The 21277-nt window shown below is 41.4% G+C and overlaps 1 protein-coding gene across 1 annotated transcript in view; it reads left to right on the top strand.

The window, feature by feature from the left end:
• Positions 1-14625, top strand: part of LOC307034871 (seizure protein 6 homolog) — a 361762-nt gene extending 347137 nt beyond the window's left edge. The window contains exon 16 of the mRNA XM_079673797.1: positions 14231-14625. Within this exon, the coding sequence (XP_079529923.1) occupies positions 14231-14329 (99 nt within the window). The 3' untranslated portion in view covers positions 14330-14625. The remainder of the gene's footprint in view (positions 1-14230) is intronic.
• The last annotated feature ends 6652 nt before the right edge of the window (positions 14626-21277 follow it).

Below are 21277 nucleotides of genomic sequence, written 5' to 3'. Positions count from 1 at the left end.
TTCATTGGACATAATGTACTGATAAAGCTAATTCACAAACATCTTCATTAAAAGTTGTTGTTCAGAAAAAACGTGTGATTTGATGTGTCTGAATCACTCGAGCCCTTGTTTGCATTGTGGGCAAGTGAATGGTTGTCATCCAATAGATTGTTTTGGGATATTTGAATTGTAATTCCAAAGTGTAATATATACAATACATCATGTTTGACATAAGGGGTCCATTGAATAAATGTATTTTCAGAAACACACTACTTGACAAACCTGCTAAGAAGAACAATACTATACAAATACAAAAGAGCATATTTGAGATCAAGCAGGTAAAGGTCTGCAGATACAGAGAGTTTTGGAGCGCCGTTTCAGATCAACTATAAGTTCTATTTTGATTTTGGCTGCTTCTGAGCAGCCTACCACACATTTGTAAAGGTGTAAGTAAAAACATTGTTTTTCAAAGTATTATCTATATCACATTAAAGAGAGATGGAAATGTAATAACACTTTAAATTGTGGAACCTCTATCAGACTCATAAACCTCTCGTGTAAAAAGCTTGTTTCATATTTTCTAATCTGCAAGCACCCTCCTAAATGTTGACTTGCAGTTTGCCACTCCCATTCTTGCTTTTATCTTTGGCACAGAGCCATCCCAGCTAGACATTTTTGGTTCTAAAAACATTCTGAGAATGTTACCATTCATTGTTGTAGGAATGTTTTCAGCGGGAAGTTTTATTTTGTTTCCCAGAATGTTCTTCTGAAAGGTAGGATAACTAGGATAGAAAACATTCTTAAAATGTTTGGTGATAACTTTCTTAAGATGTTTTTGATAAACTTCTTAAGATGTTTTTGATAACATTGTTAGAACATTATGCCCTACTATAGTTTAAAAGTTTTCAGCGGGACGTTTTATTTTGGTTCCTAGAATGTTCTTCTGAAAGGTATGATAACTTTCTCTAAAAATATTCTTAAAATGCTTGGTAATAACCTTTATTAAATGTTTTTGATAACATTGTTAGAATATTATGCCCTACTATTCTTATTAGGTTTTCAGCTTCAAGTTTGATTTGTTTATTTATTTTGAGTAGGATAACGTGCTTTATCGTTCTGATTTATCAGAAGTCTTTTCTTTTTCTTTTTTAAATCCGACCAGCAGCTAGTACAAGTTACTGTCGGTGTCACATGTACTGGAGGGGACCCAGAATCAGACTCAGAATAAGCTGGTGAAAGTAACATTTGTTTATTAGAAAAGGGGAGCTGGGAGTGGAGGTTGGTTATGGCGGCAGTGGGAAACAGTTGTTCCAGGGTGGGTAGAGAGGCCCGGCTGGTCTTGGGAGTGTGGAAGGCCTTGGATTCCTCCTGGGAGAGACATACACATGAGTGTGAGGCAGTGGCGGTTCTACGGGGTGGCACGGGGTGGCAGCTGCCACCTCAGAAAAATGCCTTGCCACCCCAGCTGCCACCCAAGTTGGCAGCTTTGTTTTGAAAGAAAATGTGTGACTCATCGGACATTTATGAGAGAAAATCTCTAATGTCCGAGTGCAAGTGAATGCAGCACAAGACGCAAGTCTTGTAACCCCTTCCCTGGCCCTGGCGCGAGCCTGGAAATTTGAATGGCGGCGATTTCATTTGAACGGGGGGACAGCGCAAAACGAGAAGCATTTCGGATCCAAGTAGACGGAAGGAATGTGGTATTTGCGGTCTACAATGACAGAGAAGAGCCTGTCAAGTTTGGCTGCAAGGCAAGGCAAGTTTATTTATATAGCACTTTTCTGTACGCGACAATTCAAAGTACTTTACAAAACTAATTAAAAGACATTTTAGGAATACATACAGTAAAAAAACATACAGGACTGTCTCAGAAAATTAGAATATTGTGATAAAGTTCTTTATTTTCTATAATGCAATTTAAAAAAACAAAAATGTCATACATTCTGGATTCATTACAAATCAACTGAAATATTGCAAGCCTTTTATTATTTTAATATTGCTGATTATGGCATACAGCTTAAGAAAACTCAAATATCCTATCTCTAAATATTAGAATATCATGAAAAAGTATACTAGTAGGGTGTTCAACGAATCACTTGAATCGTCTAATTAACTCGAAACACCTGCAAGGGTTTCCTGAGCCTTGAAAAACACTCAGCTTGGTTCAGTAAACTAAATCACAAGTATGGGGAAGACTGCTGATCTGACTGCTGTCCAGAGGACCGTCATTGACACCCTCCATCAGGAGGGTAAGACACAAAAAGAAATTTCTCAAAGAGCAAGCTGTTCACAGAGTGCAGTTTCAAAGCACATCCACAAAAAGTCTGTTGGAAGGGGGAAATGTGGCAGGAAACGCTGCACAACCAAGAGAGATGACCGCAGCCTTAACAGCATTGTGAAGAAGAGTCGCTTCCAGAATTTGGGGGAGCTTCAAAGACAGTGGACTGAAGCTGGAGTCCAGGTATCAAAAGTCACTGTTCACAGACGTGTCCGGGAAATGGGCTACAATAGCCGTATTCCCATGGTCAAGCCACTTCTGAACTCAAGACAACGGAAGAGGCGTCTGACTTGGGCTAAGGAAAAGAAGCACTGGACAGTTGCACAGTGGTCCAAAGTCCTCTTTTCAGACGAAAGCAAGTTTTGTATTTCATTTGGAAGTCAAGGCGCCAGAGTCTGGAGAAAGGCTGGAGAGGAGCAAAATCCAAGTTGCTTGAAATCCAGTGTGAAGTTCCCACAGTCAGCGATGGTTTGGGGAGCCATGTCAGCTGCTGGGGTTGGTCCACTGTGTTTCATCAAGCCCAGAGTAAATGCAGCTGTGTACCAAGAGATTTTAGAGCACTACATGCTTCCGTCTGCTGAAAAGCTCTATGGAGATGAGGAATTCATTTTCCAGCATGATCTGGCACCTGCCCACAGTGCCAAAACCACCAGTAACTGGTGTACTGACCATGGCATTACTGTCCTCGATTGGCCTGCAAATTCCCCTGACCTGAACCCCATAGAGAATATGTGGGGTATTGTGAAGAAGAAGCTGAAAGACACCAGACCCAACAATGCTAATGAGCTAAAGGCCGCTATTGAAGCATCCTGGGCATCCATAACACCTCAGCAATGCCACAGGCTGATTGCCTCCATGCCACGCCGCATTGATGCAGTAATCCGTGCAAAAGGATTCCCAACCAAGTACTGAGTGCATTAATGGACATTTTCAAATGTTTGATTGTGTTTTGCTGTTATAAATCTTTTTTTTTTACTTGGTCTGAGGAACTATTCTAATTTTTTGAGATAGGATTTTTGAGTTTTCTTAAGCTGTATGCCATAATCAGCAATATTAAAATAATAAAAGGCTTGCAATATTTCAGTTGATTTGTAATAAATCCAGAATCTATGACATTTTTGTTTTTTTAATTGCATTACAGAAAATAAAGAACTTTATCACAATATTCAAATTTTCTGAGACAGTCCTGTATAATGGCATTTTACAACAGGCGTTACAAAGCAAAGATAATAAAAATAAACACCACAGGTATACAATACATGTTTAAAAGGCATAGGCCTACTGAAGTGTGAATATGAGCAGCTCAATTAAAAGCAGCCAAAGAGATATGTTTTTAGCGGTTTTTAGTCTCGATTTAAAAATAGTAAGCATTTCAGATTGTCGGGGCATAAAAGCTAAATGCTGCCTCTACATGTTTTGTTTTTACTCTCGGAGCCGATAGCAGACCCGTCCCAGAAGACCTGAGGCACCTTGCTCGCTCGCAATTATGCAGGAGTTCAACAATATACTTTGGCCATTTATTGATTTAAAAACTAGCAATAGTACTTTAAAATCAATTCTTTGGCCGACTGGAAGCCAATGTAAATATTTCAGAACCGGACTGATGTGATCCACTCTTTTAATGTTAGTGAGGACACGTGCAGCTGCGTTCTGAATCAACTGCAGCTTTCTGATGGATTTTTTTGTCAGCCCTGTGAATACACTATTGCAGTAGTCCAGTCTACTAAAGTCTCAAGGAGTGAACTCTGAGGCATGAACTCAATTGCACGACTCAAACTCAGACTCAAACTGTTATTCAGGCTGTACTCAGCATTGAATCAAAATGCACCATAGCTTTAAATCTTAATAAGTTTGTGAGGCGATTTGCTGAACAAGATGGTAATCGCCACATTCAGTTGTTATAGGCATGCCAACTTGATGCTCTGCTCACGGATGACTCGATGAGCATAACAAACTGTTAAGATGATGACCTTACGTGTGTAAAAAAAAAAAATTCTTTGTGGGGGTCTGCCCCCAAAAAACAGTTTTAAGTCCTGAGAAAGTCAAATAAGACGGTGTGTAAAACTACACTGCCCAGCCAAAAAAAAGTAAGTAGGTAAGGACTTTCCACTGGATAATAACTGCAGCAATGTATATGTTTTAGCTGAATACACGTTTTTCAACCCTAACTGATGCAGTTAGTCACTTCTTTAATGTTTGTTCTTTCTGATGTAAAGTCAAGGTTGTAACTGTTTGCAATGAAGTTGTGCGGCGCTGAACTGTTCCTTTGATTCTTTTGATATATGATAGTAATTGTCTTTCAAATTTTGAAGAAGGGTGAGCAAGCATCTTGAGGAACATTCATCATTAACTTCTCCAAAAAATATAGTTTATTTAATAACAACACTGAATATGTGAATCATAACAGTGATTGACAGCTGATAGGAATAATATGATTGTTAATAGTATCATATCAATTTAGATAAAAATAGACAAGACAGTTAATTAATATACTTATTGCAGCAGTCTGCATAGATTTGGTACCCATGCTGGTCTAAGAGTGAGATAGACTCATTCAGTTATTGTTCAGTTAAAATTCATTAAATTAAGTCTGCCACCTTATGTATTTATATTTAAGGCTTTACTGATGTGCCACAATAATGTCACCAAATGTTATTGAGTTAAAATAAATATTGTGGCTTTCCAAGTTAACATTAATTGACATGACTGTGATTAAATCAGCATATACTTCTGCCAGGGGATGCCACCCCTCAAAATCTCCTGCCACCCTCTTGCCACCCCATGAATATGCTTCTAGATCCGCCCCTGGTGTGAGGCAAAAGCTGGCAAAGTTGTCAAATAATATGCTGGCAAAAAGCTAGAGCAGACCAGCAGGCAGGGGGGAGGAGAGAGACACACAGTTCAAACAAACACATACAAATATATTTATATTTATACGCAGCCCTCACAAACCACACACGGCCAGATAGCTTAGAACCTACATACGAGACACAACCTTTATAGTCAGAAAAAAGTGTGATTAAATTCTGATATTTTACACATATGACATTATGAATACTGTGGGCCTACATACCTTAATGTGATTATAAGTGCATGTGAGTCAATATTGGCATGCAAATTCGTTTTTATACATCCTATTCATTGTCTCAATGCGCTCATACATCTTAAGAAGGTTATCACCAAACATTTTAAGAATGTTTTTAGAGAACGTTATCATACCTTTCAGAAGAACATTCTGGGAACCAAAATAAAACGTCCCGCTGAAAACGTTTTAAGAACAGTCGGGCATAATGTTCTAACAATATCATAAAAAACATCTTAAGAAGGTTATCACCAAACATTTCCAGGATGTTTTTAAAGAACGTTATCCTACGTTTCAGACGAAGATTCTGGGAACCGAACTAAAACGTCCTGCTGAAAACGTTTTAAGAACAGTAGGGCATAATGTTCTAACAATGTTATCAAAAACATCTTAAGAAGGTTATCACCAAACATTTCAAGAATGTTTTTAACCTGTTAAGCCAGACAGACCCCGGTACCGGGGCCCTCCCGCAACATCTTGCAGGAAACGGTGTCTGAGGTCATGTTCATTTAATAAACTATGAATGTTTTATATCCATGTAACGGGAAGAAACTCATCTAACTGATCATTTAAAAAAAAAAAAAAGTAAAACCCCACAATGCTAACACTGAGCCTCTGAATTAGCAATGAGCGAAAAATGCTAACAGATGACTGCACCGAAATTCACTCACAAAACCTTATTATTTATCTTTGCTGCACATCCAACACATCGTTTCACATCGTGAGATGACACAGAATCGATGGGTGCAGACATTATCACTCAATGATATGAACTCGCGGAGATAATAACAAGAACAGACATCAAAACATGTGGCGCTAGGTAGCTAAAAACGCTAACATGGCTCACCTGTGTCGTAGTCTGGTCAAAAGTGGTCTTCAATGGCATTAAAACGATAAAAACGCTGCTGAAGTTAATCCATAGGTTAATCCAATGTGTCTGTGTCCCTTTTAAATTATTTCTGATAATCCATAAGCAATAAACCAGCTTTTCCGTTTCTAGATGTCAGAGCTAGAAATATTTTCACTCTGATGCAAAACTGCTTGCGCGAAGCCCCCACCTTTTTGTTTTAGCATGTGTGTGTGTGGGGAGATTCCCCTTTGATTATATTGGCTCTAACGGTCAGAAAGAGGTGTTAATCACCAAAATCGACCAATGGGTTCCAGAGAAATGGTAAAACCCCCACTTCCACCCAAATCACCTCAGAGGCGGAGTTTTTTTGCTAAACCTCTCTAAAAAGGTCAAATGTCACTTGTTTTTGCGTCAATCTTGATACAGGGTACTTATTATATGTTGTACTTAGGATTCCTAAAGCTTTTAGTCTACCTTACCATCATCCAAGGGTAGTTTTCACTATAAGTAAAAAATAACTTTTGGACGGACACTATAATTTACAGTTTTTTACTATGTTCAATCTGAATTTTCTTTAAAATAAAAAACATCTATATTGATTCTGACTCTTCTACATCCAACTCAAAGGTTTATCATTACTTTGAGAAAAAAGATTATTCATTTAACCCTTTTAGAAGGGAAGATATGGTAATTTGTTCTGGGAATGTAATTTTCGAGCCTGAGACCTGAAAAACAGGCTCAGGGCTAAACACGTTAAAGAACGTTATCCTACCTTTCAGAAGAACATTCTGGGAACCAAACTAACATTTCCAGCTGAAAACGTTTTAAGAAAAGTAGGGCTTAATGTTCTTACAATGTTATCAAAAACATCTTAAGAAGGTTATCAAAAACATCTTAAGAAGGTTATCACCAAACATTTCAAGAAAGTTTCAGAACGTTATCCTACCTTTCAGAAGAACATTCAGGGAACCAAAATAAAACGTCCCGCTGAAAACGTTTTAAGAAAAGTAGGGCATAATGTTCTAACAATGTTATCAAAAACATCTTAAGAAGGTTATCAAAAACATCTTAAGAAGGTTATCACCAAACATTTCAAGAAAGTTTCAGAACGTTATCCTACCTTTCAGAAGAACATTCAGGGAACCAAAATAAAACGTCCCGCTGAAACCATTCCTAGAACAATGAATGGTAACATTCTCAGAATTGTTTTGATAACCAAAAATGTGTAGCTGGGAACTCACACATGCCACCGAAAACATGAAATATCTTATCATGAATTACGTGCTTGTTTGTTTTTTTCAAAAGGAAAATATTGTGACATCAGATTTTTTTAAAACATCCCTTTCAAACAAATGCAACAAGTTTGTTTTTTAAAGCGCTCTAGAAATAAATCTGACGTTGACCATGACCGTGTTAATAATTGCCATCACAGGAACGTTTTATAAAAAAAGAATAACCTAATGAAGCTCAGCGCAAGTTCAGGCAGGAAGACCTATCACTTTGTATTGCGCGTCATGGCAATACTCGCTCCCTTCACTAAATGATAGGGAGCGCCACTCCTCAGCTAACCTATCACTTCCCTCCGTTCACAAGCCTAATCATCGCACCTGTTAATCCCTCTATATATGCTCTCCCCTTTTCCATCAGCTGTCTTCCAGGTGTCAACGCGCAAGCAGCAGCAGGGCTTCGTCCCAGCTCCGGGTATTTATTCATCAGCTCCGCAGTCTTGCGGATTAAGCTACAGGGGGCGTTCCCCAGTTGGCTAGCGGTTCTAGCCGGCCACCCCGCAAACCCGGATGCGGAAGAAAAAGACAAGGATACTGAGCTCCACGGAAGTTCCTCCGGCTTAATGGAAATGGGCTACTTCAGGCAAACAACTGACACACGCCTTCAGTCTCTCGAGAGGGCATCACTGGCATCAGGGCCGCTCAAATGCGGCGCTTCCGGCCTTCACGCGGAATGGGCCCTCATCGCTTGCGAAGCTTCACCCTCTTCCGGCTTCAACCACAACCCCTCTTGCAGGCACAACCCCAGGTGCAAAAAAAACCTAAAAACACTGGATATATCTAATCTGCATTTATTCATTTATTTATTCATGTTTTATTCCTACATTTATTTATGCTTGTATCTATTTATACTTATGACATTTTCCGACCTCTATATAAGTGAGGGTCTGAGCTCTTTTAATTCCATCGTGTCACCAGCGGACCCGGGTACAGGAGGGGTAATATGGTTCTTGTTATACATCCATGGGTATTATGAGCGTTGTGGCTCAGCGGTTCAAATGATCCGAATCGCTTCCCGAAGCAGTCACGTGGTATCGACAGGCAGCGAGGTTCGTTCGTCATCGATGACGTCACTGGCCCGAAACGATACAAGCCTCGATACATGCTTCACAAAAAGATTCGGGGATTACTCGACACACGCTCCGAAGCCTCGGCGCAATACGTAACGGGTGTAACGCGTTACAGCATGGAGTTATGCAGTCCGGGTAACTACTACCCGTCACAATGCTCAGTAAGTACCGCTGTCTCAAGCTTCAACACAGCCACGGATGCTGCCCATCCGTGGTTTTGGGGGGTTCTTTCAGGGAGAAAGAGAAGCTCACGTAAGAGGATAGAAGACAGTCTAATCACCCAACCAGCACATCAGCATCTACGTCTCACCGTGGCGTAATTAAACTGCTAATTAAGCTAGTCCTATACCAGGGCTCAACAGTAACGGTTGCCAGGTTGCCATTGGCAACCATTTGGAAAATGTCAACCACTTCTTGGACTTTGGTTGCCATCAGTGGCAACCAGTTTTTAACATAAGAAATAAAGACAGCAAAACGTGCACCCCAAAATAGATAAATGTTCATATTTGTTTTTAAAAGTGATATTTAATTGTTGTGACCAGTCGGAACCTGATACTTAAATTGCACGTGCATTGGCGTGATTACGGAGCCAGAAAGCGATGCACGTTTACTCGCGTGCGCGGTGCGCCGTGTGTTTGTTTTACAACAAAATGGCGAAGCAAAAATAAGTTGCTTGACTGTGTGATAAAAAGTTCAGCCAACACCTCAACTTCTCCAATGAATGTTCAAAGTGATTCAACTGATGGAGCGTAAGGTAAAACCCGAACGAAAAACAAAGAGGAATGTTTTCCATTCACTTCCGGTAAAAGTTCCTTCAAAATAAGAGTCCCGATCTTATTACTACCAAAATAAAAGTGCAAAACGAAACTTCACCATAGAAAATGGTTGCATTAAATTATAATCACTTCTATAAAAAGGTAACACATTTTAAATATAGTTAGACATATTAAAGGTAATTTACAGCATCAATAATTAATATCAAATGTTTAACTATGAATGGTTTTCATTTATTTAACATTAGAAATGTATTAGTCTGGCCAATCCAAGACTTCAATGCTGAAGGGCCAACGGGTCTATGGTGGGGGTCAGCACAAAGGTCAAGAAAACCCACATTTGAAAGGGAGACAACGGATGATCAAGAAACTGGTGACTTGCTCAATTCATTTGTGAGGGATCTATGAAGACAGAACAACAGCAGCACTACTGGTATTTGGTATACCAGCAATTGAGGGTGGACAAGTTTACTACCACTTAGGTTCAAATAAGTGCGTTAATTACTTATTGTAAAGCATTTGAACATTCTTGTGTCACATGTTCATTATTAAGTTGATATCAGGGGCGGATCTAGACAAATATTCATGGGGTGGCAAGAGGGTGGCAGGAGAATTTCAGGGGTGGCATCCCCTGGCAGAAGTATATGCTGATTTAATCGCAGTCATATCAATCAATGTTAACTTGGAAAGCCACAATATTGATATTTTAACTCAATAACATTAGGTGACATTATTGTGGCACATCAGTAAAGCCTTAAATATAAATATATAAGGTGGCACACGTAATTTAATGAATTTTAAATGAATGAGTTGGTTTCACTCTTAGACCAGCAGGGGTACCAAATATGCAGACTGCTGCAATAAGTACATTAATTAACTGTCTCATCGATGTGTGTCGGTATGAATATGATAATATTAACAATCATATTATTCCTATCAGCTGTCAATCACTGTTATGATTCACATATTCAGTGTTATTATTAAATAAACTATATTTTTTGGAGGAGTTAATGATGAACGTTCCTCAAGATGCTTGCTCAACCTCCCTCAAATTTGAAAGACCAGTAATTACTATCATAATTCAAAAGAATCAAAGGAACAGTTCAGCGCCCCGCAACTTAATTGCAAACAGTTACAACCTTGACTTTACATCAGAAAGAACAAACATTAAAGAAGTGACTAACTGCATCAGTTAGGGTTAAAAAAAACGTGTATTCAGCTAAAACATATACATCGCTGAAGTTATTATCCAGTGGAAAGCCCTTACCTACTGGCCTAGTTAAATCAAAGTAGTTACTTTTTTTTGGCTGGGCAGTGTAGTTTTCTATACACCGTCTTATTTGACTTTCTCAGGACTTGAAACTGTTTTTTGGGGGCAGACCCCCACAAAGAAGAAACATGTATTTACACATGTAAGGTTATCTTCTTAAACAGTTTATTATTCTCATCGACTCATCTGTGAGCAGAGCATCAAGTTGGCATGCCTATAACAGCTGAATGTGGCGATTACCATCTTGATCAGCAAAACGCCTCACAAACTTATTAAGGTTTAAAGCTATGGTGCGTTTTGATTCAATGCTTAGTACAGCCAAACTTGACAGGCTCTTCTCTGTCATAGTAGACCGCAATCAGTGGCGGCTCCAGAGTATTTGTTTTGGGTAATCTATGGTAGGGCTAACTCATACAGTGGTGGGGCTCAAGTCAGTATTTGCAATGTAATTACATACACGCTCCCCTTGACAGTGAAACGCCATGCGTGAGGTTTAGATTATTTCCCTGTCTCAATCCCAATTGAACTGTATGAAATAAAAAGGCACATTTGTCTTGTAGTAAATAAAAAGGGTGACCTGGAGCCAATCCTGCAATTTCCCCACAGGTGAAAGAGTTGAAAACCCAACCCCTGCAGGGGGGTCTGGGGAGATTCTCCCCCAAGAGATTTTTTGAAATACTAACATCAAATACACATTCTGGTACTCTCTTGAGAAGAAAAATAAATAAATATATATTACTACACGACATATTTTAAAAAATGAATGCCATTTTAGTTTTTTGTTACTTTTTTCTGAAAGCTGAACCTGCTGCTCCTCACAGAGAGGAGAGGGAAGAGGCTGTGTGAATTACTTTACATTGTGGATAAGGGTTGATAGCCCCCATTGTTCTGTGTGTCAAAATGAAAGACAGCCCACACACCTATCAATCATCAAACCGTGGGGTCTTATAGTTGTACCGATGTATATAGAGATGTACTACAGCAAAAGTATTCTCCGTCGGGACTTCCTGCAACAACACCCAGCCGTTATCTTGATTCTGATTGGCCAGAAGACATTATCAAAGATGTTCTATTGAGAAGACGATCACTACGTGACAAAAGTTTTCAAAACCGTTTCTAGTCTTCGGTATTTCCAGACAAGTGGCTACTGAAATCAATCTTACTATGCTGTCTGTGCAATTTACTCCGCGCGAGTTGGCAGACTTTGTTTTGCTTACTTTAACATCATTTTTCATGTTGGGGATAAGCCATTTATTGATATGGCTTTAGCCTACCCCAGTCAAAAACCACCTGTATGTAAATTGTAAAAAAACAATCTGTATGTCAGATATGTCTTATATGTCTTAAATGATATGATGAATTGGAAATGGGGGACCCTGATGTAAACAAGACGAAAGTCTTTCTCTGGTCTGCATCCCCTTAACAATTGTATGTTTTTGAGCTGTACTGTACTGTACTCAATATACAAGCTGTTAATAAACTTTTCAATCAATCAATCAAAGTCATACCCTGACCGCAAATACCTCATTCCTTCTGTCCAGTGGTGTAGTGGTGTCGCCTGTCAGCGCAACTTACATGATGCTGTCAGCGAACCGATCCGGCCTTTCTGCGCGATCTCAAATGCGGGACATAGTCTCAATGTGTGGGACGCGGGACAAATAATAAAAATGCTGTGTGTTTAGTCCCGCACAGTGCGGGACGCCTGGTCACCCTACACACACGGTTCTGCCCCTCACACACACACGCTTCAAATCAAGTTGCATAAATGCTTGAGCTACGTTTTTATTATAATTACTGTGAAATCTGCCTATTATGTTTTCGTCATTAATACAACAAACACACACTTGCAACTGATAACACTGGCAATGATTTTAGATGTATAAGACTATTAAAAAAAGAAATCATGCTCCAAATAAGTGGGGGTACGGCGTACGCCCACTACACCACTGCTTCTGTCTACTTGTATCCGAAATGCTTCTCGTTTTGCGCTGTCCTCCCGTTCAAATGAAATCGCCGCCAATCATATTTCCAAGCTCGCGCCAGGGGGGGGGAGGGGTTAGAAGGCTCGCGTCTTGTGCTGCATTCACTTGCACTCGGACATTAGAGATTTTCTCTCATACATTTCCGATGAGCCACAACTTTTCTTTCAAAACAAAGCTGCCAAATGGGGTGGCAGCTGGGGTGGCAAGGCATTTTTCTGAGGTGGCAGCTGCCACCCCGTACCACCCCGTAGAACCGCCACTGGTTGATATATAACTGTATAGCATCTTAATTATTTAAAATATAAGGTATCAAAAAAAAAAGGGCAACCGTATTTTCAGTTGGCAACCAAAAGCGGATGCCTGGTTGCCAGCCTGGCAACCACTTTTAAAAGTTAGCGTTGAGCCCTGCCTATATCATGGGTCATGTCTCAGCATTTACCTAAGCAAATATTATTTCATGCTGCTCGTATTGCACTCATATATTTGGTTTCATGCTCACATGGCTTATGTTAAGCAGGGTATGATATTCATGCATCATTGTACTCAAGCTAACAGCCGCATTACATTGTCTACATCTCCCTCTTCGCCGGGCATCGGCTCGTGCCGGCTATCCAAGATCTCTCCAGCTTACCTCTGGTAAACATGCATATAACTGGTGGTGGTGTCTTAAGAGCATTTCAGGGCTCGTTCAGGATAGGTGCAGCAAACCTGCCGCAATCAAGGTAATTGTTCCTCTTCCCTACAACAACCGCTTCTCATCCTACATTCGTCCGAACCCCAGTGCCGTGCTGGCTATCCAAAGGTCTCTCCAACCTTCAAATTGGTACGTATGCATATAACTGGTGGTGGTTCTTAGCATGTCAGCACGTATATTCGCCCCGCGGCTCATGTTTATCCTTGCATGTCTAACCCTGTACGTCCAGGTTGTAACCTTCGGGTCTGTATAAAATGTGTCCCTGCGAAGTCAGGCTGCCCAGTACGTCCGGGATGCCCTGTACGTCCAGGATGCCCCGTTCGTCCGGGATGCCCCGTACATCCGGGAAGCCCTGTATGTCCAGGACGCCCTGTACGTCCGGGATGCCCCGTACGTCCGGGAAGCCCCGTATGTCCGGGACGCCCCGTATGTCCAGGATGCCCTGTACGTCCAGGAAGCCCTGTACGTCCAGGGAGGATGCCTAGGAGGCATCAGTACGTCTAAATCCCCACATGCATTAACCTCTCATTTCATCCATAGATTTCCACTGCATCCCACAAGGTAAGATTTCATCACGTTCAGTACTTCATACTTTCACTTCTTTTGGGGGTTCATCGGAAACGGTTCTTCCCTTCCCGAATGACATCCTACAAAACCTGGGCCTAATCGCCAAACACCATTTCATTCACTTGTTATAAACTGTCATCATTATGTTTCATTTATATAATGTGACCCGATAATAAACATGTATTCCATACATCACGTCTCTCCTGATTGAAATGAAGCTCAGCGCAAGTTCAGGCAGGAAGACCTATCACTTTGTATTGCGCGTCATGGCAATACTCGCTCCCTTCACTAAATGATAGGGAGCGCCACTCCTCAGCTAACCTATCACTTCCCTCCGTTCACAAGCCTAATCATCGCACCTGTTAATCCCTCTATATATGCTCTCCCCTTTTCCATCAGCTGTCTTCCATGTGTCAACGTGCAACCCTCCTCCACCCCTTCGCCTCCTGCTTCCAACTCAGGGCCAAGCCCAACCTTCTCCCTTCCAACCGGACCTAACCACTTATCACCACCACCAGTGTCTAGACCCGGGGGGGTTCATTGGAAACGGTTCTTCCCTTCCCGAATGACATCCTACAAAACCTGGGCCTAATCGCCAAACACCATTTCATTCACTTGTTATAAACTGTCATCATTATGTTTCATTTATGTAATGTGACCCGATAATAAACATGTATTCCATACATCACGTCTCTCCTGATTGAACTGAAAACATTATCCGAATGTTGCTTTGAAAATGTTCTTCTTTTGTTATCATGTAACATTGAGGGAACGTTTTATAAAATAACATATGTAATGTGTTACCCCAACAACGTCCAAAAGATATCCTCAGAATGTTGCAGGCAAAACGTTCCACCTTTGTAAGCATATCACATAAAAGGAATGTTTTATAAAAAAAACGTTCTGTCATCTCAGGCCTCAATAAAATCCTGAAAATATTTTCTGAATGTTGCTTTGAAAATGTTCTTCGTTTTTTATCATGTAACATTGAGGGAACGTTTTATAAAGAACATCTTTAATGTTTTACCCCAACAACGTCCAAAATACATCCTTAGAATGTTGCAGGCAAAACGTTCCACCTTTGTTAGCATATCACATTAAAGCAGTGGTTCTCAACTGGTGGGTCGCGACCCAAAAGTGGGTCGCGGACCCGTTTCGAGTGGGTCGCGGACGTAGTGAGTGAAGAAAAAAAATTGAAAAAAAAAATTGAATTTTTTTTTTTTTTGGGGGGGGGTGGGGGAAGTGAAACTTCTATTTTGAAGGCCCAATTTTCTGACGCTGTGCATGCAGTAGGCGTTGGACTGGAAGTACCGGAGACCAGTAGTCACGTAGTGATCTTCTTCTCAATAAAACATCTTTGCTTAAGTTTTTTCGAGTCTTCTGGCCAATCAGAATCAAGATTGTTGCCGGAAGTCCCCACGGAGAATAACTTTGCGGTAGAACTATTCTTTATACATCCATGGGCATACATGCCAACCTTTCCAAATCCAAAAGAGGTAGGTTTGCGTGCGGCAAATGTGCATGCCAAATTAGGTAATCAGAAGAAATGGAACCCTAGTAATTACATGTATAAACCATGTATTTAACATATATTGCATCATTTTATGCATTTTTCAGAAAAAGTGGTAGTTTGGTAAACAGTGACATCAACGGCATGTCTGGTCTATAAAATGCCCGAAAAGTAAAAGAATGGGAGATAAATATCCCAAAGTCTCCACATTTTATTATATTTGTAATGTGTTTCTGGTCCTCTTTCAGTTGAGACAGTGTAGATGAAGGATGTGTCAGGATGTAGAACTCTTGTGTGAACATTGGATAAAGCCAGGTTCATATTCTTGTTTCATGTTGTTGACATATTAGAGTCAAAGGTTTGCACAGAGCGAAATATCTTTGAGTTGCGCCATAAATCAGAAAATACTGCATTAAAAAAGTCATTTAGTGCATTTTTCTACTGATAAAGTGTGTTATAAATAATGTACAGGCTTTCAGATTGCTGTAGTTCACTAAACAGAGACATTAACAACATGTTTGGTGTTGAAAAAGTGAAAGACTGGGAGATAAATATACCAAAATCTCAAAATGGTATCATATTTTGTGTGTGTTTATGGTCCTCTTTCAGTTGAGACACTGTAGGTGAAGGATGCTTCAGGAAAAGACCAAACACTGGATGTCTTTCAGTCGCCAACATGTGTTTTCGAGACACTGATATTAACGGGGAAATCCTGCAGGACACAAATGCCTCGTCGGGGTTAACGCTGCCCTTCCTCTGCACGTTGTTTCTCTTTCAGAAACACAGAAGACTGTTTATGATGGGATCACAGGCACGCTGCAAACGGTGTCCTCCAAAAGTCGAGTCCAGTGTCTATGGAGTGTCACTTTTATTTGTTATAGTTTGGGAAGATTGAAAATCGGTAGGGAAAGCCAGCTAAATTGGTAGGTGGTAGAAACATGTCAAAAGCGGTAGACTACCGCCCAAATCGGTAGGGTTGGCAGGTATGCATGGGTACAACTTCAGATCAAAATGAACACATAATGAAATATGACCCCCGGTTTGATGATTGACAGGTCACAGAACAATGGGGGCTAATCTACCCTTACCCACAATTTAAAGTAATTCACACAGACTATCTCCTCTTTGCTCTTCTCTTTGTGAGGAGCAGCAAGCTGTCAGAACTAAGTGAAAAACAAACAATGGCATCAAATATTATTAATATGTCGGGTAGTAATAGATGTATTTATTTTCTTCTCAGAGTGTACCAGAATGCGTAGTTTATGTTAGTATTTCTAAAAATCCCTGCAGCACATACTCCCTGCAGCACATACTCCGTCTCCACAGCTTTATCAAGAAACCGTATTACATCTCTCTCCCCCCCCCCCCCCCCCTTCGCTGCTCTCTCTCTCCCCCCTTCACTGCTCTCTCTCCCCTCCGGTACACGGCACCGTAAGACGTAGTGTATAGTTGCATTAGGTAACGCTGTGGTGGCTGTACTGCTCCAGCCGTCTCCTTTGTGTTTGTTTGTTTCCCCCTGTCTGTGTTGTTTGTGTGGGCGTGGTGGCTGTCACTTCTGGCTCCCGGCTCAACCACCACTCACCTGCTGTAATCAGCTGTGCACCCTCCCCGACTACACACCTGCTTTCCATCAAGCCATTTACAACGGCATATCAACGGAGGCTCCACAACCTTTCTCCACCAGATCCTCAGGTATCAGCCGTATCTCGCGTCTCCCCTCCGGTCAGCACCGTAGTGTGGAGTTGCATTAGGTAACGTGAGATACGGCTGATACTTGCGCATTAGTTTCTGTTATGGATCAGTATCAACAGTCCTGCCAGTAACGTTACTATATTATCAATACTACTTTAGTTATAGCCTGATATATGATTGCTAACTTTACAATGTTGTGATGTGACTGACGTTAGCTAACATGCTAACGCCGGTCACTCACCAAGACAGCTGCTCTGTTCTCCACTGGTTCTCCACACACCAAAGCTCCATTTCTCTCCGATGGCCGTTATTTTTTCTAATCCTTGGCTGCTCCTGGTCTCTTGGACGCCTAGCAGGCTCATAATTATAATCATATGCATTCGAATATATATTTTCAAACTCTTCTGTGTCAAAACTAGCATTGTGATCCATGTTTATTCATACGTTAGACCGGCCGCTCTCCCCCTTGTTTCCCCCATGTTACGTCACACGTGGGAGGTCACGTGCGGAGGCTTTTTTATGCGGAAGTGAAAATGTCTTACTAAAACGACGCCAGATGTCACTGTCGTGTATATTTCTGTATATTTTTGGGAAAATCTAGTGTATTCATCATTTTCCTACACATTTATTCACTGGTGTCTCTAACCTGCAAGTTGCTCTTTAAATCATACTGTAATTTGTGTTAATCTGAAACACAATGCAATGTTTTCAAATCTGATTGCAACAAAAACACTGAAATGTATTTTCTAATCTACTTATTCCAGGATGGTGTTAAGCTTGGGTGCACATGAATCGCGTATGAACAATAAGTAAATCAGACTCGGTATTCTCTTCAGCATGTCTCCGGTAAGTTTATTCACAGACTGACAACAGTCAACGTAGTGACGTCACATTAGGACGTACCTTCATACAAGAACAGAATAACAGTGCGACTGCTACCGTAGTACACAGACTAAGGGCGTCATCAAATAATAATACTTAACACCCCCACTCGCTCTTAGCTTACTGGGTTACCTGAGAACAAAACAAAATAAGGCTTCTTTTTCTTTTACCTTAACTATGTTAACTCTTTGCCCTTCTAGGTGCCAAACATATCCTGAGCAAACCTCTTTAGCTTTATTTTGGTGGCTGGTTTTGTCATCACATCAGCTGTGGGTGAGAATGTCTCATCATAGTCGATTCCTGGTTTCTGACTGTAGCCTTTAGCTACAAATCGCGCCTTGTACTTGTCTGACCCATCAATGTCACTCTTGAGTGCGTAGACCCATCTACCCCCCACTGCCCGTTTGCCTGGTGGCAATTGGGTGAGGTTGAAGGTCTCGTTCTCCTCCAGTGATCTCATCTCCTCGTTCATGGCATTTTTCCACTGCCTTGATTTGGGTGACGCTATGGCGTCCTGGAAGGTTTGAGGAATGTCGCATACTGCTCTGTAACAAAAATCCATGCATGTTTGCAGTTTGTCCTCCGTATCGTCAGTCTCAAACTCCTGTAGGTGAGCTGGTCTCCTCCTGGTTCTGGGTGGGTTTTTTCTGTTTGGAGTCTCGGTGACTTTACCCGGCTGTGTACGTTCAGTCTGTTCAGGTAAAGTCCCAGAAGCACCACTTTGAGTATCTTGACCTGGCACATTTCCCACATCACATTCATCAACAACATTTTCATCGCTGTCCTTGACCCTGGGATGTACATCACTATCACCATATTCATTGTATGACTCTGGTGTTTGTGTTTCCTTTTCTTTATCCCCCTTTGTTGTGAATTTTACCAATCTGTGCTTTTGGACCCTCTCTGTGTCTGGATAATACACCAGGTAAGCTGGGCTATTTTTATCATAGCCTATGAAAACACCTTGCTCACACCTAGGGTCGAGCTTTCCCTTCTCTTGTTTGTAAGCAAAACACACTGACCCAAATTTCTGAAGTTTGGATATATTTGGTTCTTTGCCTGTGAACAGCTCGTATGGCGTTTTCTTTGTGCGCCTACTGTAACACCTGTTCCTTACATAAGCTGCTGTCTGTATGGCGTAGTTCCATAGTTTATTTGGTAACTTGCTTTCTATCAGTAAGCATCTGCCCATATCATAGAGAGTTCGCCAACCTCTCTCTGCTGTACCATTTTGGTGGGGTGAATAGGGTGCAGACGTCTCGTGTCTAATCCTATTTTTGGTTAACAGTGCCTGGAAGTCTCGGCTTGTAAACTCAGTGCCGTTATCTGAACGGATACACTTAACTTCTCCGTAAGGTGCTATGTCTGCTAAGAACCTTTCTGTGGCCTGCACTGTATCACTCTTGGACCTTAGAAAATACACAAAAATAGTACCAGAGTAGTCGTCTGTAAAAGACTGTGTATATCTGTGCCCTTCTATGCTTGGTGTTGACATGGGACCGGCTAAGTCTGTGTGGACTAGTTCTAAGGGCATCTTAGCCTTTTTGTCTGGCTCCCTATTTCTTGTTTGGGTGAACTTGCCCTGTGTACACACTTCACACAACTGAGCTGGTTTGACTGCACTTCCTCTTATCTCCATGCCTTTCACTACACCTTGTAAATTTTGTACATCTTCGTAATTGCAATGACCCAAAATTTCATGCCAAGTTTGCATGTCGTGACACCCTTTACATTGGTCAACATTCCCCTCAACAGTTGGTAATTACTACAAATTTACACTTTCATGGATGTCAAACCTGCTGCCGTCGTTGGTAACCATGTGACTGTCCCCTTTCTTGAAGGTGATTGTCGCCCCTCCGTTTGTTGCTCTTGCCACCGAAAAGATGTCATGTGGGTATGAGGGCATGTACAGTGCATCCCGTAGCTGTGCTCTGTGTTGTCGTCCGGCGTCGTCTAATAGACATATCACCGCCGTTCCTCTTCTCTGTGCTGTTCCATTGCACTTGGTCCCGTCAGCTAACTCCACTGAATGAGACTCGGGCTAGAATGAATCGTCGAAGCTTTTAAACTTTCCGATGTTGTTCACGATGTGGGATGTCGCTCCTGCGTCCACCATGATGCCTTTCATCTTCACGTTGTCTGGTGGTTTCCCGCTCTTTGTGTGCTTGGCCTTGAAGAGATGGTCTTGGTCGCCATTCTGTTCCTCTGCGACTTTTCTGGCACCATCTTCTCCCCCCTTTTTCTTACAGAGTGATTCATCGTGTGTATTCCTTTTGCAGTAACCGCACCACACTTTTCGAAAACATTTTCTTGATATGTGTCCTTTTATTCCACACTTGTAGCACGTCACATTGGCATCTTCATCTCTTCTGTTGTTAGCGTGCGTCTTGGTGCCTCGGCCTTGCCTTGCACATGTTTTCATCACATTATCTGTGGATTCTGCTGTGTTCATTTTCTCCGACTCTTCATAGACCCTTAATCTTCTTCTAAAGTCTGTGAACGTAACGTTATCTTCGTTCTGTGTTACATGGACGGCGAATGGCTTGAAGGAGTCTGGTAACCCATTTAGTATCATGGCTATGGTCAGTCCATCACTCATGGTCTCGCCTGCATCTCTCAGGGCTGTAATCACGTTCTCTGCCCTTATCATGTAGTCGGTAACACTCTCGTTGTCTGCCATGTGCAGCCTCGTTAACGACGTGTATAAGTTTATTATCCTCGGCTTGCTTTTCCCTGAATAATGTTCTTTCAGTATTTTCAGAGCCTTCCTGCCGTCATCTGCGGCCTCATGTCTTATTAGCGACAGGCTCTTATCATCTATCAGCCTTATTAGCTCAGCATAGCAATCAGCATTCTTCCTTCTATCTGCATCTAGCTGTTCTTGATCAGCACCGGTGGGCTCATGTAAGACAGTCTCTTTTAGCCTCAGAGTATGTAAGCAGCCTAGGAATCTTGTTTCCCAAAGGTCATACTTATCTTCACATCCTTTGAATAAGAGCTGCGGTGCCAGGAGACCTGTTGCTCTGCTTGCCATTTTTGCGCGCCAACTTTACCGCGAGGGCTACTAGCTTGCTAATATACTTCACTTGCTAAGCTAGCTTGTTAGCTTAATTGCGTAATACGTCGCGTAACACTTCTTCCGATAATCTAACTCACTTATCTCCAAGTCGGTTTGTGTCCAACTCTGCCTGGGCCCATAACCTGTTAAGCTTGGGTGCACATGAATCGCGTATGAACAATAAGTAAATCAGACTCGGTATTCTCTTCAGCATGTCTCCGGTAAGTTTATTCACAGACTGACAACAGTCAACGTAGTGACGTCACATTAGGACGTACCTTCATACAAGAACAGAATAACAGTG

The sequence above is a fragment of the Notothenia rossii genome (genome assembly GCF_949606895.1).
Source record: "Notothenia rossii genome assembly, chromosome: 4".
Taxonomy (NCBI): domain Eukaryota; kingdom Metazoa; phylum Chordata; class Actinopteri; order Perciformes; family Nototheniidae; genus Notothenia; species Notothenia rossii.
Note: the sequence above shows the minus strand (reverse complement) of the source record. Positions and strands in the feature narration are given on the sequence as shown.